This window comes from Strix aluco, chromosome 14 (assembly GCF_031877795.1).
Source record: "Strix aluco isolate bStrAlu1 chromosome 14, bStrAlu1.hap1, whole genome shotgun sequence".
NCBI lineage: Eukaryota > Metazoa > Chordata > Aves > Strigiformes > Strigidae > Strix > Strix aluco.
The window spans coordinates 21,583,115-21,607,904 of NC_133944.1; the positions used below are offsets into that span (position 1 = coordinate 21,583,115).

A 24,790-nucleotide genomic window follows, 5' to 3' on the forward strand; every position below is an offset into this window, starting at 1 on the left:
CACCCAGTCAGCTGTGGGGACACCAGGCAGGGCAGAGGGCCCCAGACTGGGAGGGGAGGCTTGTCCCAACCCTGCAGTCCCGTCAGCTGGAGCCACCTTAAGGTGACGGTGCTGATGGCAGAGGGAGGGGACAGAAAGGGCCAGCGTGGCCCAGGGAGGGCAGTGTCCTGGCCCGGTGCTTGCTGTCCCCACCATGGCTCTGCAGCGGGTGCTGGGGCTGGGGCGGGCCCTGGGGCAACGGAGCTGCTGCTCCAAGGTGGGGACGGGTGGGGGCAAGGGGGTCCCGAGGGGCACGGAGAGATGGGGGCCCTAGAGTGGCCCAGCACCCCCAGTTTCAGGGGGGAAGTCCTGGGCCCCTGGCCCCTGGGCCAGACCCATCTGTCCCTGCCCTGACAGGGCTCTCGCCCCCCCCTCCCCACAGCGCCCGCTGCCCCCTGACTTTGTGGAGGCCCTGAGGGCCGTGGTTGGGGCCCCCAACGTCTCCACGGCCATGGCGGTGCGAGAGCAGCACGGCCACGACGAGTCCATGCACACGTGGGTGCCCGGGGCTGGGAGTCTCGGGAGGAAGGGTCTGGGGAGGGGAAGGGGAAAGGGGAAGGGAAGGGGCATGGGGAAGGGAAGGGGCATGGGAGAGGTAGGGTGTGGGGAGGGGAAGGGTGTGCAGAGGGGAAGGGCCATGGGGAGGGGAAGAGGCTGGAGCAGGGAAGGGTGTCAGGGAAGGGAGGTCCGTGGGGCAGCAGTGCCACCCTGTGCCCCCAGCTGTGCCCCCCCGGACGCCGTGGTGTGGCCCCAGGCGGTGGGGCAGGTGCAGGAGCTGGCAGCGCTCTGCTACCGCTGCCGCGTGCCCATGGTGCCCTTCGGCACCGGCACCGGCCTCGAGGGTGGCGTCAACGCCGTGCAGGTACAGCCCCCCCTGCACCCCCGGCACCCCCTGCGCTGGGCTCTCGGTGCCCGGCCGTGCCCAGCCATGCTGCTGCCCCCGTGCCAGGGCGGCGTCTGCTTTGACCTGAGCCGCATGGACGCCATCGCGGAGCTGAGCCTCGAGGACTTCTCGGTGGCGGTGGAGCCCGGTGTCACCCGCAAGGCCCTCAACAGCCACCTGCGTGGCACCGGGCTCTGGTTCCCCGTTGGTACCGTGGGCGTCGGCGCAGTACCCGGGGGGGGCCCAGGGGCTGGGGGTGGCAGAACTGGGGGTGCTGGGGACACCAGTGGGGCTGGGGATGCTGGGAGCGCTGGTTGTGCCCATGGGGCCAAGGGTGCTGTGGTCCCAGGGGTGTAGGAGGGGTGCTCATGGGGTGGGGGGTGCCATGGCCCCAGTAGTGCTGTGGTCCTGGGTTTGCCACGGTCCCAGGGGGTGCTGGGGGGAGCCCACGGGTCTGCGGTGCCAGGGTCCCAGGGGTGCTGTGGCCCCAGAGGTGCTGGGGGGGGTCACCTGGGGTGTGCCGTGGTCCCAGGGGTGTACCATGGGTGCCCATGGGGCTGGGGATGCTGTGGTCCCAGGGGTGCTGGGGTCCTCATGGGACTGGGTTGCTGTCACCCCAGAGGTGCTGGGGGTGCCCATGGGTGTGCCGTGGTCCCAAGGGTGTTGGGGGGTCCCCACTGAGGTGTTGTGGTCCCAGAGGTGTCCATGGGGAGTGGGCACTATGGTCCCAGGGATGCTGGGGTCCCAGGGGTGCACTGGGGCTGTTGTGGGACCGGGCTCCTGGGATGCGGCCAGACACGGTGTGGGGTTCCATGGGGACATCCTGTGGCCCTGTCCCCACACCAGCCGCCCATCCTGCCCCATCCCCATCGCCATCCCCTGCCCTTCCCCTGCCCGCAGACCCCGGGGCGGACGCCTCGCTGTGCGGCATGGCAGCCACAGGTGCCTCGGGCACCAACGCGGTGCGTTATGGCACCATGCGGCCCAACGTGCTCAACCTGCGCGTGGTGCTGCCGGACGGGCGCCTGCTCCACACCGCCGGCCCTGGGCGCCAGCCCAGGTAGGTGCTGGGGGCCGGGCAGGGCTGGGCGGGGGTCACACAGGCACCCACTCACTGGCCCCGCGCAGGAAGCGAGCGGCCGGCTACGACCTGACCTCGCTCTTCGTGGGCTCCGAGGGCACCCTGGGCTTCCTGACACAGGCCACGCTGCGCCTGCACCCGCTGCCCGAGGCCGTCGCCGTCACCACCGCCGCCTTCCCCAGCGTGCGGGCAGCCGTGGCTTGCACTGTCCAGGTCCTGCAGGCCGCCGTGCCCGTGGCCCGCATCGGTGGGTGCCGGGGGCCGGCAGCAGAGCTGGGGGTTGGGGACTGGCAGTGGGGCTCAGCGCTGCCTCATCCCACCCAGAGTTCCTGGATGAGGTGATGGTGGGTGCCTGCAGCCGCTACAGCGGGCTGGAGCTGCCGGCAGCGGCCACGCTCCTCCTGGAGCTCCACGGCTCCCGGCACGGCCTGGCTGAGCAGCAGCGGCAAGCAGGTAGGGAAGGTGCTGACACAGGGACGGCCCGACCGGGGCTGTGGGCCATGGTGGGCACCCAGGGGTGAGGGAAGGGTGCTCAGGGACAGGGGATGGGGGGATCAGAGGTGTCCTGGGGTGAAGGTGACCAAGAATGGGATGTGCAGGACCTGGAGGGTCACCAGGCTGAGGGATGGGTGCCCAGAGCTGGGGACTGAGGTACTGGGGTGTCACCAGGGTAAGGGATGGGTGCCCTGAGTGTGCCCTGGGGTCAGGGATGGTGCTGGCGGGGGGGGGGGCCATGGTGTGGCTCTGGTGTGTGTGATGGGTGCCCAGGGACAGAGGATGGGTGGACTAGGGGTGCGCTGGTATGAGGGGTGGGTGCCCAGGGCCATTGACAGGAGGACCTTGGGATCACCAGGGTGAGAGAGAGGTGCCCAGAGCTGGGGACCAGGGGACTGAGGGTCCGGGGGTCTTGGGGATGGGGACAGGTGCCCAGAATGGGGACTGAGGAACAAGGGGCGGGTCACCAGGGTGAGGGATGGGTGCATGGGCTGGAGGGCCCAGGGCAAGGGAGAAGTGTCCAGGCTCAGGGGGCTCAGGGGTGTCCTGGGGTGTGGGACGGCTACCCGGGGTGGGGACTGGAGGTCCTGGGGCAAGGGCCGGGTGCCCGGGGCTGCTGCGGGTCCCGTCCCCACATCCCAGGGCTCCTGGCCGCCGGCAGAGGAGATCGTGCAGCTGAACGGTGGCTCTGGCCTGGCCTGGGCGGAGGAGCTGGAGGAGCGCGGGCGGCTCTGGGCCATGCGCCACAGTGCCTGGTACGCGGCCCTGGCCCTGCGACCCGGCTGCCAGGTGAGGGACGGGCACGGGCATGGGCACGGGGCGAGGGCGGCAGCGCCCCACGGAGCTGCGGGCACCACGGCTCTGCCCTGCCTGGCCCAGGGCTACTCCACGGACGTCTGCGTGCCCATCTCCCGCCTGCCTGACGTGGTGGTGGAGACCAAGCAGGACCTGCAGGACTCCGGCCTCACAGGTCAGCAGGGCTGCGGCCCCCTGGGGTGGAAGGGGTCGGTTGGGGGGGCTGCTGTCCTCCCAATCGTGTCCCCCCTGACCCATGGCCCCACAGGCCCCATGGTGGGACACGTGGGTGATGGGAACTTCCACTGCCTCCTCATCTTCGACGCCCAGGACCCGGCCGAGGCCCAGCGTGTCCACACCTTCACCCAGCGCCTGGGCAGGTGGGGACGGGTATGCCCTGGGGGGATGGGGACAGGGGGCCCTGTGGCACCCCCTGACTCCCCTGTCCCACAGGCGGGCGCTGGCAGCGGGGGGCACCTGCACTGGGGAGCACGGTGTGGGGCTGGGCAAGCGGGCGCTGCTGCTGGAGGAGCTGGGCCAGGAGGGGCTGGACACCCTGCGCCGCATCAAGGCTGCGCTGGACCCCCACAACCTCATGAACCCCGGCAAAGTGCTCTGAGGGACGCCCCCCCAGTGCCGGTGGGGGGGGGCAGCAGCCCCCTGGAGTCAGAGTTGGGGTGGCCCTACTGCTCTGTCACCCCCCATCGCCCTCCCTGGGGGGTCAGGGACTCCCAATAAACCCTTTTGCACCTGCAGCCTCCATGTGCCATGATGTCTTTTGGGGAAACAGGACACCCCAGCCCCTCCCCTGAGGGTCCCTGTGCCACGCAGTGCACACACAGACACCCACAGGGCAGGGGGGCTGGCGGGGGGGACCCTCTTTAGCTGCTTCCCCAGAGCTGCAGTGCCAGTGGTGCAGGGCTGGGAGCTCTCTGGGACATGCCGAGCACCGCCGTGGCCATCCCCACGCCAAGGCGGACGTGGGGAAGGGGCATCGGCACAGGTGGGGGGGTCCAGCCCCCCCCCCAGCCATCATCTGCTTCATCAAGAAAGCCAGTGAAATAAAATAACAGTGAATATTTTATTGAACATTGTTTTAATACCATATCAAAACACCTTGACTAATGAAGGAAGCTCCCCCCAAGCTCTGAACTCTTAAGTTTTTTTTCCCCCGTTTTTTTTTAATATATAAATACAGAAAGGTTTCCCGCAGGGGCACGGCCACCGGCAGGGGAGGTCTCACCAACGAAAACGCGCCCGCCGCGCCGGGAGGGGACGGGATGGGCTGGGGGGGGGCGGGTGGGGGGGTCACTGCCGTGAAATGACTCCGTCTTGGCACCTCCGGCAAAGCCACCCCCGCGGCCAGGGGCGTCCGGGGGCCATCGGGGGCCTTTCCCCGTACCCTCCGCAAAAGGGTTTGCCTCAAAGGCGATGGAAAGAAAAAGGGGGGGGGGGGGGGGGGGTTTGGCAAGGGGGCGACGGGAGGGGGCGGCGGGGATGCTGCGGCTCTCCAGTCTCTGAGTGGTTATAGCTGAGTTAAAGAGTGACCAGTCTGTAAACATCACCGGGGCAGGGAAGCTCAAATCGAAGAACACGCCAGTCAACACGAAGCTTCAGTTGTGGTTTGTTGTTTTTTTTTTTTTTTTCTGTCGGTTTTCTCTTTTTTTTTCTTCTTTTTTTTTTTTTCGTTTTTTTTTTCTCGTTGTAAACACTTGAAAGACGGACCCCCGCAGCTCGGCAGGGGGGAGCAGTGGCCCCGCTCCCGGCGTGGGTCAGAGTCCCCGTCTCTCGCTGCCGGGGTCGGGGTGGAGATCTCCAAAAGGGAGATGGGAGAGAGGAGAAAATTCCCGTTTAGTCAGTGCAAAAAAACCGAGCAGAGCCCCCGGGCGAGTCCGGGTGGGAGGTGGGGGGGTTGCCGGTGAGAAATGCCGCGTGCTCCGTTTGGCCGGCTGTCCCCCGGCAGCTTTCCCCTTCGTTTTGGGGAGAAAAGCCAAACATCATGGCAGGGTTTCGGCCGAGGGTGTCCCTGGGGCCTCCCTGGCAGGCAGAGCTCTCCTGGTGACCAGCGGCTGTGGAGGGGAGAGCGGGTCGCTCCGCTTTTCTCACACTGTCTTCTCCTGGATGTTTCTTTTCTTTAAAATCTTTTAAATTAAAAAAACCAAAAAAATCCCAAAAACAACAAAACAAATAAAAACAATAAAATAAAAATAAAAAAAATTCGCCGTTGTCCCAAGTGGATTCAAGTTTCTGGGTTTTATTTTTGTCTTCTCGAGGAATTTAAAGTCAGTCCAAAACTCCAGGTGGGGCGGGGGGGACGGGGAGAGGAGGTACAGCAGGTATAGCAAGGTGCCCTGCAAAGGCAGAGAGAGGCGATCCCAGGTGAGGAGCAGGAGCCACGGTCACCCCATCTCGCCCCATCCCACCCCATCCTCCCCTCCTGGCCCAAGATTTAATCCCAGCATGGGAAAACGAGGTTTGAACCACCCGCCGCAGGCTCACCTTAGAGAGAAGTCAGCAAGCACGCCCGGCGGGTCAATCAGAAGGATGCTCCGGGCAAGATCTGTTCACTTCAAACCATGAGTCTATACAGCTGCGGAGAGGAGAGTGCGTCACCATCGTGCTGCTGAGCCGCGGGGTGTCCCCGCCTGTCCCCCCACACCCGCCCGGCTGCGTCCCCTCGCTCCTGGCGAGGTACCTTTTGTGATAAATGCAGAGGCAGGGCAGCCTGGCTATCGTGTCCCCCTGCAGCAGCTCCTCCAGGCAGATCACGCACTCGCCGGCGTCCTTGGTCAGCACGTCATCTGGGAGGGGAGCAGAGGGCAGCGTGAGGCGCGGGCGGCGGGAGCCCAGGGCCTCCTCCACGGAGGTGGGCCGAGATGGGGCAGCTGAGCGGCAGCAGCGAACACCACCCCCCCCCCCCCACTACTCCTGGCTCCCAAACCAGCACCACTGAGTAGGGGGTGAGCATCGCTCCCCCGGGAGTGGTCAGGAGGGAGGATGGGAGATGCAGGAGCTTGTGGCCCAGTGCTCAGCCCTGCAAGCCTCGCAGGAGGAGGGCAGGGACGCTTCAGAGGACACGTCCCCCGCCCTAGGCAGGCAGGACATCCAGCTCCCTCCGGCACGGCGCACCGCGGTGAGCAACACGGGGAGGGGGCTGTGGTATAAAGGGTCCCGAAGGCAAGAGCAGCGGGGTTGAGCCATGCTGGGGGAGCGGAGCAGGGACCGTGAGCTGCACCGCTGGAGCACAGCCCTCTTGGCAAGCCCAGCCGAGCCGCCTGCCCGCGCAGCCTGCGGCAAGCGTCTCCCCAGCCTGCCCGGAGCCGCCCCAAGCCGGCAGGACGCCGTGTCCCCCCGCACAGCCTGGCCGCCAGCCCTTACCGTTGTAGGAGAGGCGAGGTTTGCTCAGACACATGATAAAGTGCATTTCCATCTCGTCAGAAGCCACGGATTTGGAGCAAATGGGGCACTTGAAACCTGGAGGGAAAGCAGAGAGATGAGCTCTTACTGGGGGGAGGAGGAGAAGAGTCCATCCCGCATCCCGGGGAGTCCCCGAGGCCACGGCGGGGCATGGCAGCAGGCAGCCCCTCACCTGCTGCCTGCATGGTGGCACGCACCCCACGCAGCGCCCGCCGGGCACTCGCTCATCCTGTGCCGGGCGCCAGCAGCGCGGGGCACAGCCGCCCAACAGGGCACAGCCACCCGAGCCGGCGCGCCGGTCGTCCCCGAGCCCGCCGCGCAGAGGGCACAGACAGCGTGCCAAGGCAGCGCACACGTGGCCATCAGCTGCTGCCGGCCCTTAAAGGGCGAGGAGCAGCCCAGGGCACGCAGCACCCCGCGGCTGGCAAGTGCAGGGGCACGTCCCCGTGCCAGGCCAGTGCCGTCCCTGCTGCCGTAGCTCAGCCCCGCCTGGCTGAGCCAGAAAAGCTGCAAGGAAGGAGGTTTTTCTGTAGGGGCTGCAGCAGAGGCCTGGCAGCCCCAAATTGCTGCTTTCTCCAGCTTTTTGCAGGAGCGAGTGGGTGCTCGCTCCTCCAACACCAGCCAGCAGCCCCAGGAGCAGGGGGACCCTGCAGGCTGATGTCCCAGCTTGACCTTGCCTTGTCACCCGGACCTGCCTGGTGACCTGGACTCTCGGGTGCAGCTGGCCGTGATGTCCAGACCTGCTCTGCGTCCTTGCTCGGGCATGAGGGTATCACACCAGGGCCACCGTCTGCTCAAGCCATGCAGACTGCCGTGGCATCATCCCCAGGTTGCCCCAAAGCCAGATTTCCAAGCCCCAAACTCCCAGGGATCAAATCCCCCAGCAGCCCTGCCGCTCACCCACCCACCACTCCCTGCCCTCCCACCGCAGCCGGCTCGAGGCCCTGCGGCTTGTCACTGCCCAGCGCAGCGGGGCTCAAGCAGATGCAGCCAAACATGTGCGTGCCACCGCCGCCACCATGGGTTTGCACCAGAATATCTAGCAATTCCCTGCCTGCAGAGAGGGAGAGGGTAATTTAAGGACCTGTCTTCTAAAAGCAGATCAGGTTTGACTGCAGTGCCGCTTAAGAGCTTTCTTCATATATATGCAAAGGCTGCTCAGGAAAGAAAAGGAACGTACACAAATTATCTAAGGATGAATCAGGTTCTTGTTTGCCACCACGTGGATGTGGTGAGGGTATTTTTTTGCTTCTTGGAAGGGGGAAAGTGCGGGTGGCTTTAATGGGAGGAAGCTCAGACCTGTGCTGTGGAAATGGCCAGGATAACTGCACCACACCCGAGCACCCTCTCATTAGCAGCGGTGATAAATACAGATTACTTCCCAGCTTCCCGGATGAAAGCCTGGGACAGGGATGCCGTCTTCTGCCCCTCTGGAGGGTGGTTATTTCCCAGAAGGGCACAGCAAGGACGAGCATCATGGATGGTGGCCGACTGGCTCTAAAGGGACCTGCTACAACAAGGAGCCCTGGAGCCCAGGGGCCCCTCCGGCAGGGTGCCAGGCTGGCCTGCAGCGTGCCACCGCAGGGACACATGCCTGCCCCAGCCGGGCCGAGCCGCAGGGCCTCCGCTGCAAGTCCAGCCCCATTTGCACCAAGCCCCAGTTGAAAGGGCAGCACCGGCAGCCGGAGCCTTGCAGGCAGCAGCACCGATCTGCCTTCTCCTCTCCAGCCTAATTTTACTCCTGACCGATTTATACCTTGTGGCAGCAGTGCCCATTAGCTGACATAGTTGGTTTTTTTTTTTCCTCCCAAGTGTTTACCCACCCGGTGTATTTATAGAGTGGGCTCAGATAGCCTCCCAGCCTGCCTTCTGCAAGACCCAACTAGCCTCCCCTTGCGAGACACCTTCCCCATCCCCCGGCTCCCCTGGCAGCCTGCCTGCCCCTGTCCCCGGCTGAACCGATCCTGCTTGAACGCGGATGGTCTGCCAGCACCGCGGGCGCCAGTCCCTACTGGGAAAGCTCCGGGGACTGGTTTCCAGCAGTAAGCCCCTGGCACAGGGCAGCTGGGAAGGGGCTCCCTTTGGAAAAGGTGTTTTGGCTGCAAACTCGGTGTCAGGGCCAAGGCATTTGCAGAGGTTAGGTACCGTCCCCCGTGCACCACACAGGAAGACCTTGTTTTCTCCGTTTCCCCTGTTTTTCTGTGCCAATGTGTTATTTTAAACAGCCGTCCTAGATCTGCTGGCTCTGGCAGCACCCAAAGGGATCCTATGAAATGTGCAACCGGGGCAAAGGGAGAAGGCCCTGGATGCGACCGCCCAGCCTGTGGCTGCCAGGGCACGACTGTTGGCAAAACAACAGGAGCTGGGGGAAGAGCAGGGCCCTGTGCAGGCTCCGGTGAGCGGCTGTTGCCGTATCTCTAGCCTCTTCACTAGCTGGGGTAGCTTTAGCACGGTTATAAATAGCTGGCACGAACACCCATCGCGCTCCTCGGTGCTCCCTGGGCAGCTGGGTGGGGGGGACAGGGACCCCCCAGCGCTGCCGCGGCCCCGTGGGGGGATGGCAGGGACATCGGGCAGACAGAGGGGCCCGAGCTCAAACCCCAGCACGTGCACGTTGTGCTCCAGCCACAGACACTGGCTGCCACAGACACTGGCTGCCACACAGGCCCGGGGGCTGAGCCAAGTGCAGAAGCACACACACTTACCTCCCTGGCTCTGCATTTCACAAAATGGAAGGGGGAATAAATAAATAAAATGATGAAAGCGCAATTGCATAAATTCCTGGGTCTGAGCAGGAGCGAGGAGCCAGTGTGGAAAAGCCCCCGGGGCGGGGGGCTGCCCTGCACCCCAGCTGTCGGCACAAATACTTGGCATCGCAAGAGCAACTGCTGGCCTCCCCCTCCACGGCAGGCACCGGGAGCCCACCGCCAGCGGGAAAGGGGAGGCAGAGGGGGGTCGGTCTCCCTCACCCCTTCTCTGGGTGACCTTTGGGGGCTGGTGGTGGATGGAAAACCACTGAGGCCAGGAGGCGGCTGGCACCCGCCAGCGGCAGGCACCAAGCCCAGCACCTCGGAGCATCCCTCTGCAGTTCAGGCAGGCGCTGGGGCCCGGGGCTGGTCCCGCAGACAAAAGGGCCGCTCCCCACACGGCCGGCCCCTTCCAGGCCTTGGTATTTTCCACGTTCCCTGAAATCCCCGTTAATTTATCCTGCCTAAGCTGCCAGCCCGAGCGACGCAGGAGATTACATTTTGACAGCTGCTCATGGAAAATTCAGCTCCCTCCCTCCTCCTTGAGCCCTTTCCGCCCTCCTCCCACATGCCTAAAAAAAAAAAAATGAGAGAGGAAGGGCCCAGCTATTTCTCCTTGCCTGGGCCTCCCACGCCCACAGGGAGGCTGGGGGGACGCTCCGGGAAAAGGCCATGGACCCCTCCTCCCTCCCAAGGCAGCTGGCGATGCTCCTGCCTGCGGCTTGTTAGATCGGAAGCCGGCACCATCTCCGCAAGCAGAGACATGCAGGCAGGCACCATCTCTTGCCAGGAGCAAGCGAGGAAGAGGAAGGTGCTGCGGGAAGCGGGCTGGCCGGGAAAGGCAGGTTCGGATCCAGACCTGGACTCTTGTATCCTGCAGGAGACTTTGAGAAAGCCAAGGGCTTTCCAGGGCTGCGAGACACACGTTGCCAGGTGATCTCATCTCTCCAATGGCTTGGTCTAGAAACTGGGAGCAGGCAGCGCTGGTGCTCTCTGGGGGCTACTGCCCTCTGAGTATTTTTAGGAAGGTTACATGGTTAATTTTAGAGAGCTGGGCAAAGCAGAGCTGGGAACCTCTGAAAACCTCCACCAGGTCCTATGCAAGCTGAAAAAGCCCCACAGTTAACCCTCACTGTGCCAAAAGTACCACAACACAGGCTGCCAGGGTTTTGGTAGTGGTGGGAGGGTCAAGACACGTTTCCAACCCATCTGTAAACATCTCAAACACAGCTGCTTCTGAAGCTGGGATAGAAAATCCCCATCATTTGTGTATAACTGATGCCCGCAGCAACCTCTGAGGCTTGGGGAAGGCACTGAGCACTACAGTGGGGCCACACCACGTCCTGTGAGTGGAAGTTGCTGCTCCCCTCAGGGTCGGGCAAGACCACAGGGAAAGGCCTGTGCCACATCTGCATTCACTCGCCAAACCCTCTGCTAGCTCAGTGTGCCTGCAGACGGGCCACTTACAGGCTACGGTGCCACCAGGAGACACGGCATCGCCCCAGTGGTAGGAGACCCTGGCTCTATCATTAGTAGATGGCGGAAACGTGGGAAGCAGCAGCTTCACCTCTGTGCAGCACCTCCAGCGACAGGAGGAAGATGCTGGTGGGGGCTGACATGCCCTGGAGGCAGCGGAAGCAGCAGACCAGGCACAAGCAAGCGGGTGCAACCCCAGCAACCCACCCCACCAGAGTAACATTCACCACAGGGATCCCCAGCTGCCCAGGACCCTGCTACTGCAGTGGGATAAACCAGGAGCCCTTCAGAAGCAGCTACAAAAACTCCCCAAAACACACCTGCCCCAGAAGGGGTCCCTCCCCCATGCCCAGCTACCCCATGGGACACCCCAGGCACCAGGAAGCTCAGCGGTGAGCCCCAGGCTGCCTCACATCCATGGGAGATCTGGAAAGCTCAGCTGCACAGCCCACGTCCGCGTCTCCAGAGAGCATCCCAGGCCTCCGGCCAAGGGAGCTGGCTTACACCAGGTGAGGGTGCAGCCAAGCACAAGATAAATGCAGGGAATATCTGGTCTGAGCATGTAGCTGAAGCAGGTGCCACCTCCTTGCTGAGCAAACCCCGAGCATCCCACTTCCTCCCACAGCTTCCCTGGCATCGCCCCCTGAACCAGCACCAGGGGGAAGCTGGAAGAAATGGATCATCTTTAAAAAAACCACAACACTAGGGCTTGAAATGGAGGGCAAGACTGAAAGACCACATATACAGGCCCCATCAGTCAGTCTGAAGCAGAAACATGTAGGATTGAGTAAGGAGAAAAGATACCACGTCCTCCAGTTTCTTTACCCCTCATGGGCTCCAGTGCAGCCCCAGGAGGGACAGGATCACGGAGGACTTGTCTTCCTTGTCAGCTGAGCGAAGAAACCTGTAGCGCCAAGATATTCAGACCTCACATCTGGAAGATAAATTCCCTACTGGCTTAAAGCAGCCTCGTCGTTCAAAAGCGATGGTCGCAGGACAGCACATTGGAGATGGCACGTGGGGCGCACAGAGCACGTCTCCAGCACTGAGGACCTCCGTGGGTCTCCTCTTCTGAGAGCATCACCCACCAGGAAAGGGATGCTCTACTGGCCTCTGCATGATGCAGCCGGCGACGCCGCCTCGCACCGGGGCCAGGAGGCAGCTGCACTCAGGCCCTGTCCCACCAAGGACCACGCTCCCTCTGCCAGCAAAGCACTTGCATTGAGCGCCTGGAGGCTGGGGCACCCAGCAGGATCCGGCCCGAACCCACTTCCCCTTGCAGAAGGAAACAGCATCAGCTGGACGTGCAGATGCAGGAGCTGGAGCATGACACAGCCCCACTGCCTGCTGCCCTGGCAGGACACAAGGCGCCACGACGGTGCTCGGCTATTGTGCGGCACAGGGTTGACCCGAGCAGGGACACGTAGGCAGGAAGGAGTAAAGCACTTACGGGGACTCATTTACCAGCTCCGAAAAAGAGCTGTATGAGGGTCCTTCCTCCTGATTCAAGGCTGCAGGGAGGTGGGGAAAGCATAAAGGAGGGGTTCAGGGTGGAAACAAGACACCCCCTCCTTTCTGGGGGTGGGAAGAAGGCAGAGCTGGGGGATGCCAACAGGCCAGCCCCAGATGAGGAGCCAGGAAGCAGGGATGTGGCTGGGCCAGGACGTCCCTGGATGGCAACACTTGGAGAGAAACCCAACAGTGCAGGCTGCTGCCTCAGCAAAAGGACAGTCCTGCTCCATTCCCATCTTATCCCACCATTTCCTTGTTGATTGAGCCAGTTCAGCTGGCTCAGACAGGAGAAAATAAGTGTGTGTAACATGAAACAATACCCCAAAAGGAAGTCACTCCTGCGCAGCGTCAAAGAAAAGCTGTCCCTGGTTCACAGTGACTCCCAGCAAAGCCCTCACGCTGCAGGTGTTTGCTGTCAGGTTGGCCACACACCAGCCAAGGGTGGCAGGGATGTGCCATGGACCATGAAGCTGGCCAAGGCCAGCACTGCTGTAATGCTCAAGGCAGTGGGTTTTGGAGATGCCTCTGCCCACTCCCACCCAACTCAAGCCACAAAGACATGCAGCTGCAAGAAAAAGGCATTGGTGCTCTGGATGTGACGTGGGGAAGCCACTAAGGGCAGAGGGATGCAGGAGGGGCTGGGTGGCATCACGTCACAGCAGCCCAGGGCTGGCTTGCTGCAATCTGGGAGGCAGAGATATTTTTTTTTAGCTAGCTGGTTTCTTATGGGGGTGGCAGGGGAGGATGGGAAGAAGCAGAACAGATTGCAATACCGGGTCTGAGGGAAGCCAGAGAATTGGGAAGGGGCAGGAGATATGAGAGAGGGAGCCCCACAAGGATATTTGCTCCAGAGTACCCAAAGCCATTGAGCCTCAGCAGATGGACACACCAAAGCCCTACAAGACACCTCCACCACAGCCCATGGACACCGAGAAGCGGGAGGGCAAAGAGGCCTGGCTATACAGCCACAAGATGTCCAGAGCCACCCTCCTTGCACACAGATCCTCTGGGAAGATGCGCAAAGAGTCTCTGCGCTGCAAGTATCCCCCCTGCCTGTCGCTGTTTGAATACTGCCCCTTCCGTGGCTGCAATTGCAAATTTTGAATGAAAATACCTACGCTACAGGTAGAGAGCATCTCCCTCCTCCAGCCCAGGCTATGCTGCAGGATCAGTTCCCCCAGACCTGGATGAAAAAGGCAACCTCCCAGAGTCACCCTGCCTTCTAGTGAGTCCTAGTTTACTGCAGAAACATTCCCCCAGCTGCTGGGAACAGGCTTCATAAGGAAGAGTGTGTAGCCCAAGGCTAATTTTAGCATCCCAGAGAATAGCAAAGTTAAGCAGAGGGGTCCTGGGCAACAGCCCAGCAAGCCATTAACACCTTAGACTCCTGCCATTGGGCTGCAGGGCTTGAATTTACCAAGTTACAAGCTCATTCAGGGCTCCTGCTAGTCACAAAACCAGACCGTGGCCATCTCTTTGAGCAGAAGAGCTACAGGGATGCCCAGCGCTGCCTCCCCACCTCTCAAGGGATGCTCAAGGTTTCAAATTCACTGACCAGGGAGGAGAGGGATCCTGCAGGCATACCTGGGAATTTCCAAAGGGTTTGCCTACATGGCTGCTTTTTTCCTCCTGAATATTTCTTGTGCAAAAGAGGAAGCCCAACTGCGAGTAGCAATCATCCACAAGATGCACGGAGCCAACAGGGCAACTGGCAGGTCCCAGTGCTGAAATGAAGGAGCACAGGGGACACAGCAACTCGGAAATCAGAGCAGAATGGGAGAGTTGGACGTTTTGGCTTGGCAGAGGCTGGGAGGGAGCAGTGAGACAACGTCACGCGGGGACCGGCAGGGTGAGTCACTTCTGACTAAGCCATCCGCTGGGGAGGCACCCACGGAGTCCCCACCGCCAGGCTCCCGCCGCTGCCGAGCTGCCAGAGGAACTCCCGCTTTCGCAAAGGCTTAAGCACAAAAGCCTGACCTGAGCCACTCCCAAACACAAGCAGATCCAATGGCGTGGGGTGAAGCGGTAGCTCCCTGGCTACCTCCCTCCTGACCTCTGGGTTTTTCCAAAGCAGAAAACTTGTGCCTTCATGCTGCCGAGGCTCTGTCATGCCTCAGCTTCAGCTGATCTCACTGGGAGGATGAAGGGACACTCCAGAGACACACGATGATGTGCCCTGGCTTCGCAATGCTGGCAGAGGGAGCAGAGCCCAGCACTGATCTCGCCCATGTACCCCCTCCTGCCGGGAAATGATCCCATCCAGCTCCTGGGACATCCCCCCAGGCATCCCACGGCAGCACTGCACGAACAGCATGGTGGAGAGTCTCCCATGGCAATTCATGCCTGGGCCACAGTGGCAGGAGTTACTGGGGCAACTGGTTTTCATCAGTGCAAGACTCTGGCCTCCAGTGTGCGTGGGAAAGATGAAGAGCTGCTTTTCAGGGTAGAGGAAGGGCAGTTTTTACATAGCGGGCAGCAAAGAGCATGAAAGGCACACAGAGCTACACCCACAGGCAGCGCATGGCTGGGAAACGCTTATGGCCAGTTAACACTGGTTGTTTCTGCAGAAGGAAAGAGACCACTGGAAAAAAATCCTGGGGAGGAGCACACTGCAGAGCAAGCTCTAACCTCACCTGCCCCTTGCATGGTAGGAAGAGACGCAGGGCAGAGAGCATCTCCCTGCTCCCCAGGAGGGTCTGCAAGTGCTGAGGGATGCCCAGTGAATGCCCCAGGCTACCAGGCCAGCAGGAAGGGAAAAAGTGGGGTGCAGACCTGCAGGATGATCACACCTCTGCTGTGCGTGATGCAGGAGGGGAGGGATGCTTGACAGCATCACACTGCCCAGCCAGGCTGCATGAACTCTGCTTCTCCGGCCAGAGGCTGGGAGTTTGGGAGAGAGCCCCCATGTCAGGGATGGGGCCACACCACACGACTCGCTTTCACTCTGGAGCAGCCCTGCCCCGTGCGCTTCCTGCTGCCTTTGTGGCATGGAGGTGGCTGGCAGACAGAGCCAGCTTTCTGCAGCTCCGGGAACCGAACCTCTGAAACACAAAGCACGACATCACTGAGGAACGAACCCTCAGCAAGGGGCAGGGTCTGCCCACGACAGATCCTGCTAGCGGGGGCAGGAAGGGCTTCACACCATGCCACAGGCAGGAACACCCCTGCCCAGCTGTCCCACCTTCTCTGCTCCTGCCTTCCCTTCGCTTCAACACGTGTCACCCACAAACACGGGAAGAGCCAAGCTCTCTCGCAGCCAGAGGCTGCTGGGGGCAGGAGGGAGATAGTGAGGTTGCAGATGACAAAAATCTCAGCTGTGGGATTTCAAGCGCTCTCTTCCCCAGGAGAAAGGAAAAACACCAAGACAACACCAAGAAGAGCACAGTGTACCCCCACTTCCAGAGCTGGGAAGGGCCTTGGGAAGCAGAGTTCCCCTGTGAAACACATCTGCCTTATACCTGTCTACGGGGAGCAAAAAGAAATCAAAGGCATCTACAGCCACCCTTGGAAGGGTAAGATTCAGGCAAATAGCAGACTTCGAGGGCTATGAAATCAACGTTGCAATAAATAAGTGGATGGACAAAAGCTTCAGAGCAGCAAGATCCAGGTGGGGATAACCCAAAATGACGAGGCAGCTCAGACAGGGTGCTCAGTCTCACCCCGTCCCGCTCAGCACCAGCTTAACAGACAGCTGGCCCCAAAACCAACCTCAAGCCATACTGACTCAACCTCCCTGCTGACGGTAATTCAAGCCATCTGGCTAGAGCCAAATCCCCCCTCATTTTCCCTGGCTACAGATGTACAGGCCTTGGATGGATGGATCGAAAGGTGGATCTAATTCCCCTGCAGCATTTCTGATGAAACGCAGCTCCATCGCCTTGTAGGGAGAGCTCCCAAATGAATTACTGCAATTACCCCAGCTGCAGGAGAAACTGCGGGTTTTCCCTCACTGGCAACAAAGACTTCTCCAAAAAACAATCCCCAAAACGCCCACCACACCAAGCTGTAATGCAATCGTCTGGGATGCGAAGAGCGGAGCCCCCAACACCACCCTCGAGCTGCTGAGCCACGATCAGAGGAACACACAACCATGGCGAAAGCTGAGGGGAGAACGTTGCCAGTCGCCTTTCAAGGCAGCAACAGGCAAAGAGGCACAGAGGGTGTGGAAAAGTCCTTAACGCCAGCAGCCCCAGCCTGGAAGGAAATAAAATGCTGGGCAGAGATGCAGGGCAGGGGAAGCATCACTCGTTTCTCCAGCCTGACTGCTGCTTTTCTTCTCTTGCGTTGCAGGCAGCTGGCCTCTAAAAATACCCGCTGTTGTCACACCGTCCTGCCTGCTAGGGCCAGGAAACAGCTCTGAGCAGTTTTCAGTTCAATTCTTCATCTGTGCCATTGTGCTTCCCTCACCAGGACCCACCCCAGCCCCATTTCTGTGCCTGGTAGGTGACAGTCTTTCAGGAACTGTGGCCATAACCCGAGACAGCCTCAACGAGCCGAGGGTGCTCGCTGGGAATATACAGCCCTGGGAAATTTCTGCTAACGTTGCTAAAACTAGCAAAAGGGTAAATATTTCCACCACATTTCTCTGCTCCTCTACAAAGTGCCACAAGACTGTTGCACAAGGCACACGGTCTCCTTTCTGTGCCGCTGATGGGAGGCCCACAGCTGCAAGAGTGTGCATGAGCACAGAGAGCCAGGAATTTCCCAAGCTAATTCAGCCCACAGCAGCGCGACACCGCAGCTGTCCCGGGGCCGACCTGCCGCTGACACCGGCCAGTGCAGCTCAGCTCTGCGGGGAAGGAGGGGAGAGGAGAGTCAGCTCCACCTCGGGGGTGCACTGCGGCCTCTCCAACAGCGAAGCACCATCCCCGCTGGCAAAATACACCTTGCACCAAACACCTCCAGCTGCCCGTAGACCCGCCACTAGGGCCTGGGGAAGGACAAGGCCAGCACTGAGCATCTGCTCAAGCTCAGTTGGCCACATGTGGCACAAACCCAGCAGCATGCAGGCACAGGGACCACAGCAGCCCTGTGCCAGCAGCACAGAAACCAGCCACGAGGACCTGCCAGCTGGCTCCCCAGCTCTCCCTGCTGCCCTCTGCAAACCCCGGGCTGTGGGGGACCCGCAGCAGGCTGGAAAGCTAAACCACACCAAGAGAAAAGCAGCCCCTGTCCCCCGTGGCAGGCACCCCCCTCCCCTGCCCGCAGCCAGCAGGGCAGGAAACCCGCTGGCAGCTGGGCTCTGCCCACGGGAAACGCTGTGCAGCAGCACGAGAAGAGGCCCCAGCCCAGAAGAGCTTCCTGCAGCTTCTTCACCTCCCAACGGCCTCTCACCAGAAAGCAAAAAGCATTTGACCAAGCAGCACCTGCAAGGAACAGCGGGAGCACCCTTGGGGGAGACCCAAGCCCCCAGTGGGTTCACCCACATTTGAAACCTACCTGGTGGGACCAGTGCAGGCGAGACATCTTAAGGCCCAGCTTTAACCACTCCTGCTCTATCTGAAATAAAAAATGGGCCTGCCTCTACAGAGCTTGTTGTACCCCGACACACACCCACACCGGAGCAGGCAGGTAAAACACTCTGCATCAGGGCCCACTGCTTTACAGCATCACTCGGCCGCTCGTGTAAATCACTCATGAGCCCGTATGATTTCAGTTTTCAAGGGAACCAGGAGAATACCAGGTCACATTTACTCAAACCCAAATATCTGACACATCTGGGGTTTCAGCCTACCAGCAGCAGAGGCAACTAGACATGCCTCGTGGTTGCCCACTGGCCAGCCAGGGTGCCACGGGACCGGATCCCGCAGAGGGAATTTATTTAGAGAGCTCTTTGCTGCCTGTCTGATTTGTCACACGGGAGATTACATGGGAGAAAAAAAGCTTTTCTTCCCCCCCTCCCCCCCAAGTGGGTTTTTCTCCCTCCCTGTGTTTCTCTTGAAATTAATTTTCGGCATTTAGCAGCATTTTCCCATGGCTCTCCGCGGCTCCCTTGGCCAGGCGCCAGCCCTGGTACTGCTCCTCCACCAAAGATGTCTGCATCTGATTGATCCTCCGGCCAGCGAACGGGAGAGAGAGGGGAGAGGAGCCCTAATAGCACATTAATAAATAAGAGAAGCCTTTACGGTTATTCCAGTCACTGGAACAAACATCTCAGCAAAACAAACCAGCATGGAATAAACTTACGTCACGGGCCGGGAAGACAATCCTGGCTGGGAAGTGGGTCAGCCCAGGGAGCACGAGAGCATCATTCTCAGCATCTCCGGAGCGTACATGTGCGGAGAGGGGAGAGGGCACCCAGCTCCCCTGCGCTGATTTATGCACAGCTTTAGAGAGGAGTGAGCCCAGCCGAGCCAGTTTGCATGCACAGTAATTAGTGCCTCGCTCCTGGGCAAGGCAGCCGAGAGATTTCGGAGGGCACCGGAGTGGCAAGGCAGTGCAGCGACAGCCTGCGCTAGCTCTTGCTGCGGAGACTGAAGATAACCGCTGCCGCCGCCGGCTTCTCATGCACAACGCCAACGTTGACACACTTAAACTTCATCTCCAGGCTGCGGGTCTGGTATACATTAAAGCTGCCTTCGAGTCTCCCATCTTCTGGTATTTGGTGCTTTGTTCTTTCAAGGTAGCTGCTGCCTCTTCCCCCGGCCCCAGGCATACGCTGCCCTGCAGCCAGCTCAGAGATGGCAGAAGCGGAAGAGCAACCCCTCCAGACCTGCAGAGTCCAACGGCTGAATATGTCTGGCCTAGGGCATCATTAGGACCGTTCCTGCACCACTTCCCAAATAATCCGCAGGCCTGACAATGCCGCGGCTGCCCGACCTGACTGCCAGGCAGTCACCAGCACCAAACCTACAAAAAGATGGTTTGAGGACAGTCTCCTCTGGAAATTTCCACTGGCAAAAATCGATTCACAATAGCAAGTTCCTGAAGACCTTGGGGTGCCCTTCCCTCAGCCTAGCCCCTGTAGAAGTGGGAGGGAAGCATGTATCGTAGAACCACAGAATGGTTAGGGTATGATGTCTGCATGTTGAAAAGTTGGTGACAGGAAAGTCAGGGCTGAAAGTGGACTCCCTCCAGCAGCTCGCTGACTGGCCAACTAGAATTAAGCCTTCTGGTTTTGGTGTAGAGATTGCAACGGCAGGACAAGCTCAGGAGTGAAGATCACCAAGGACCGGCGAGAAAAGGCTCGGGACTTGAAGCTGTTGGAGCACAGCAAGGGCACACCACAGATGTGCCTCTTCCCAGCTGGGCAGACTGGGGCTGCCCAGGTGTTCACACACGCTGCTTCAGCTCACCCTCCAACAAGCAATCCCTATTCCACATCCCTTACTCCAGAGCTGGATCAAAGAGCGCTTCCAGCTTGTTTCACACTCTAACCCTGCATGGAGAAGAACCCAGCAGCCCGGCTGCTGTCTCTGCACCAGACACCCTTCTCCCCTAGGCTGGGCCAGCCTGCCCCGGGCATGGTGCTGCTGAGAATGCAGCAGCTCGCTTGGCAAAAGAGACCTCCCGACCTTGCTGCTGCCAGCATCCAGGACAAACAGCTTGTTTTGTCAGCACACAGAAAGCCTGCAACATTCCTGATGGCACCGCACAGAAGGATGAGCTAGGCATTTCCTTGGGCTAGCCGGCAGACAAGGAGATATAGATTTACTGGAGCTTCAAACACTCAAGGACTTTGGGTGATGAGGGGGATTTCCAGATAAACTTTAAGCTACTTACAGCCTCTGCAAACTCCCCAAGATCCTCTGATGAAGACGAATAACGCAAGCGATACTAAGAGAACCACACAAAGCTGGAGACACGCAGCATTAAACCACACATCTCCTTTTTCTCCTTTCTTCCCGCTAGCCTTGGCTTTGCTGAGAAGTCCTAATGGTCATGAAGCTACAGAGACAGGGTCAAGCACTACAAGCAAACTCCAAAGTTGCAAAAGATGTTTTGTCATCTTCCAACCACATAGGCCAGGAAGTGGACCTCAGAAACTCTGGGCAGACAGGGAAATCCCAGAGCAGTTTCAGGTGGTGCTGGAGCAGTTACGTCGCTTGTGTGGATGGCAGACATGCCCAGGAAAATCCCCGTCAGGAAACGGGATCCACTTACCCAAGGACGTGCTGTCCCCTCACAGGGAGGGTCAAGCTCCACCACAAAGGTCAGAGCCCCCTCAGCCACCTCTTTGAAAGATGCATTTAGGCTTTGCTATTCATAAGAGCAGCAACTCTCCTCCCCTGGCCCTGGAAGGGCTAGACTCCATCAGTCCATAACTGCTCCTGCCATCCCTGCACCCCAGCAGCCGTGGCAGAGCCCAGAAGAATTCAGCAGCGGGCTCTTCTCGCCGACTGTCACGACGCACAGCACCCTACATTGATGCTGCAGCACGTGCTGGCCCTGGGGACCACTTCACAACCCACTCCCTCTGCACAGGCTTCCCAGCGCAGCTCTCCTTTCTCCCTCTCTGGGCACGCCTGGCTCTTCTGCAAGCCTTTGATGGCAGAGAGGGGAAGGAGTGACACCAGCCAGGGAGAAGAGAGCTCAGCCCGCCCCAGCTCACTCCTCAGGGTCCCTGCTGACGGGCCAGATGAGCCACCAAGGAGCCGGAGAGGCGCATGAAATCAGCATCGCAGATAAAGGGAGAGGCAAGGGGGCCGAGCCTATCTGCAAGCTCCCGTTATCACAGACATGTTGCCACAATGACGGCACCTTATCACCCACACTAAGCCAGGGCTCCTCGCTGTCCCACTGAGGTCCCCGCAGAGCCCAGGCTGCACTTTGAGGCTCCTGGCTCTTCCCCCAAATCCAAGTACTCCTGGAAGAGTAAGCCCATGAACACAACCTTCCCCACGTGCCAAGATCGGCACTGTCCAGGTCTCCAGCCTGTACAGAGGCAGGAGAAAGGCAGGCAGGGCAAGGATCCACTCTCCAGACCTGTTAGCCACAGAGTTTGGGGGCTCCTCTCCTTGAGGCAGTACAGCAACTCAGGCAGATCCCTGAGACCCCCAGGCACGTGTCCTCCTGAGTGGGCTCGGTGTGTCGGCGGGTCCCCTCATCCCCACCCTTGAGTCGTCCTTCAAAAGGAGCAGGGACGGTCACGCACAGCAATGTCAAAGCTCCTCTCCATTTACCAGAGCGCTGCTGCTTCAGCACTTTCCAGTGGCTAATGGAGTGGCTCAGCGCCGCGAGAGGAGCAGGTCGATGGGGAGGCAGCGGGGAAGGAGCAAGCAGCTCCTGACTGCCCTGCCGTAGGTTAACCCGCTGCAACAGGGGAGAGCAGGAATTTAGGAATCTTGAGGTGGCTTAGTCCCCCTTCCCCTCGGTCTCCAAATCCTTCATTAACTTCTTACGCTAAGAGGAAGAACGCAAAAGTTTAATAGGCTCCGACAAGTTTTCAGAACGGTTTTTAGGCATCCTCTGCTCCTTTTGCTATTAATTAGCGACGAGGAAGAACCACCACCGGGAGAGGCTTCGGCACAGACTGAATGGCTTGCGCACGCTTCGGCACAGCTCAAACGCTCTCGGAGGGCCCCAAAAGAGGCACCAGAGAAACCCAGTTCTTGCAGCACTTCCCATAGCTCACGCTGCAATCTTCCAAGGGCACAGGGTTTAACTTAGCAGCATCACACTAACTCGCTCAAGCGGCTGGAGAAAGCTTACTTCATTTTGCAGTTGGTTTATTTTTAAGAACAGGTTTTTGCCTCTTGGTGTTGCAGTTTGAGAACTATCACTTAATGTAACTGATACTCTCTGATCGACCACCTCTACGTGCAGATTAGCTACAGGGTGTTTCTGTAACGAAACCCTCCTCGTTCCAGCACCAGGCACAGCAGAAGGCCCTGTGGCACTCATTCGCACAGAGGCTTGTGGAACACCTGGAAGGATGATACACCTTAGTTTCTTTCTGTGCTTAAAAACCAGAGCAGCGGCACAGTCTGAGCAAGGTCACGGAGCAAGAAAGTTTGCAGAAGCACTCAGTCTCAACTCTGGCGCCACATGCCAGCCAGCCCTCTCCATCTGCCAGGGGAGGGCTGCAAGTGCTCGGCTTACCCAGATCAATAGGAACCGGGCCTGGGGCATTCTGTCACTGAGGAGGTGATGCAAGACATACAGTTTCCATCTAACTGAGAAGAGCCGCCCCCGGAGACGGGGTAAAGGGGAAAAATCCCAAGATGGAAGTAGGAAAATGGGTCCCGCGAGCCTCGTTTTGCACTTTGTTCTTGTCCACTGGTTCAGTCTCAAGCCTTCCTGAAAATGAGGCATTGTCCCAAGGCGTATTACGAAATTCCCAGACCACGTCATGCAAGAACACTTACAGCATTTGCAAGGGGGCCGGGTGGGAGAGAAATCCCAGACTATTCCAGGAAACACAAGGAGACATCCCTGAAATGACTTCCCCTCTAACCAGGAGGGGAAGGGAGGACCTCCCACCACGTTCCCTGTACCCAGCCAAAACTAGGTCAGTGACACAGCCCTGCTTGCAGCCAGAGCTCCTCTCCAGACACCAGGACACACGGCAGGGTCCAGCCAGGAGGGCGAGGATGGGGGCAACCTTGCCCCCTCCCTTAGCCTGACACGTTTCCTGCAAGAGACCCCAGCCAGCTCCCCAGTCCTGTTAAAGAAGCAGGCAGTTCCTCCTCTGCTTCCTCCCCGGCACCTTAACAGTGCCAACTGGCTTGAATGAGAAAACCCACTTTGGCCTCTCCCTGGCCCTTTATCAGACGAAACAAAGGAAAAAAATTCCCACACCTCGCTTTCAAAGGCTTCCTCTGCCCCTTTCCCAGTTTCTAACGCATGGGAACTGCTATACCTGACCAGCGCCCCCCAAAAACCTTCCGAAGAGCCACAAGGAGCTCAGCCTGGTCTTCAAAACCAAGGGCTCCAACTACAACACTGCAGACCACTTGGCCCCAAGTCAAGGAGGGGGTGCCACATCCACTGCTTCACATCCCAGACCAAAACACCTCCCTTCTAGAAAGCCTCCTTCCTCCACAGCCCCTTCCTCCCTTGACCTTGACACAGATGCCAGCCCCAGCGCTCACCCACCCCTCCACGCTGGGGAGGGGTTGGGGGTCCTTCTTTCAGGCTTGGCACAATAGGGCCCAACCAGCCAGCCAGGCAAGGGGCAGTCCCCCCTTCCCAGCACCCCCCTTGCCGGGTGAACCGTGCCCACCGCCGTCCCCGGGCCCGATGAGCCACCGAGGGAGGGGAAGCCGGGGGAAGGCTCCAGGGAGCCGGCACTCACCGCTGTGCGAGCTGAACCACCGCGGTGCGATGTGGAGGGGCAGCGCGTCGGCCAGCGAGGCCCTGGCGCCCAGGTACAGCATCCCGTCTCTATGGTGACCGCCTCCCGTCTCCTGGTAACCGTTGCCATGGGCGTACGTGGAGTCGGAGCCCGGGCCGCCGCCGCCGCCGCCGCCCGGGGCCCGCTCGGCCTCCCCCGCCGCCCGCGCCGCCGCCGCGTACAGCCCGAAGGGGACGGCGCCGGCCGCCGCGGGGTCCATGCCCATACCGGCCACCGAGCTGACGGAGCGGCTGCGCAGCCCCATGGCGCCGCCGCCGCCGCCCGCCCGGTAATGGCCGAAGGGGGGCGGCCCCCCCCCTCCTCCCGGCGGCGGCACGGCGCTGTCATCCGTCGACACCCCCGGGAAGGGGCCCCGCGAACGGGCCGCCGTGCTCTGCTTGCCCCCCATATGGGCGCCGCCGGGCCGGAGGGAGCCGAGCGACAGCCCCCCGCGGGGAACGGGGCCGCGCCGCCCCCGCCGCCGCTGGGAGGCGAGAGGGGGCGGAAGGAAGCGGGGGGGCGCGGGGAGCTACGGGCGAAAACCCATCCCCGCCCCAGGCATCCTCCCCCCGCCGGGCCCGCAGGGGCGAGGGCGCCCCGAGTCCGCCGCCGCCGCCGTCACCCCCGGCGGGGGCCGCCGAGGGCTCCGGGGCCGCGGAGCGGGGCGGGGGGGGGGCGGGGGGGAGGGAGGGGGGGAGGGAGGGAACGGGACGGCGGGGGAGGGGAGGGGAAGGGGGGTGGACGCCGGCCGGGTCGCTCCGCCCGCCTCGCTCCTGCCCGGGGCGCGGCCGGCAGCCGGGCGACGATCAGCTGCGGCCCATGGGGCGGCGGGGGGCGGCGGGGGCGGCGCGCCCCGCTCCGCTGTGCTGCGCCGGGCACGGCCTCGCTGCCGGCCGCCGCCAGCCGCCTGGGTGCTCGGCGCCGCGCCGGAGACAATAGAGGCCGGCAGCACGCATGCTCCCGCCCCCGGCCCCCCCGGCCCGCCGCCCTTAACCCCTGCGCTGCTGCCGGCCGCCGCGGCCCGGGCCTGCGCTCGCCGCCGCGGCCTGCGGGTCACGGAGACGCCGCTC

General features: G+C 60.9%; 2 protein-coding genes across 2 annotated transcripts; one reads left to right on the top strand and one right to left on the bottom strand.

Moving 5' to 3' along the window:
• The first annotated feature begins 158 nt into the window (after positions 1–158).
• Positions 159–4,048, top strand: LDHD (lactate dehydrogenase D). The gene is made up of 11 exons (XM_074839594.1): positions 159–256; positions 422–534; positions 760–901; positions 989–1,130; positions 1,823–1,982; positions 2,051–2,250; positions 2,328–2,456; positions 3,160–3,287; positions 3,378–3,468; positions 3,562–3,673; positions 3,747–4,048. Exons 1-11 carry the CDS (start codon positions 194–196, stop codon positions 3,910–3,912), a joined length of 1,446 nt encoding a protein of 481 aa, XP_074695695.1. The 5' UTR covers positions 159–193; the 3' UTR covers positions 3,913–4,048.
• Positions 4,049–4,355: 307 nt separating this feature from the next.
• ZNRF1 (zinc and ring finger 1) lies at positions 4,356–24,529 on the bottom strand. Its single transcript, XM_074839595.1, has 5 exons — positions 23,682–24,529; positions 6,672–6,767; positions 5,989–6,094; positions 5,793–5,883; positions 4,356–5,644 (listed from the first exon to the last, which is right to left on the bottom strand). The coding sequence occupies exons 1-4, from the start codon at positions 24,127–24,129 to the stop codon at positions 5,826–5,828; spliced, it is 708 nt and encodes a 235-aa protein (XP_074695696.1). The 5' UTR covers positions 24,130–24,529; the 3' UTR covers positions 4,356–5,644; positions 5,793–5,825.
• Between the last annotated feature and the right edge of the window lie 261 nt (positions 24,530–24,790).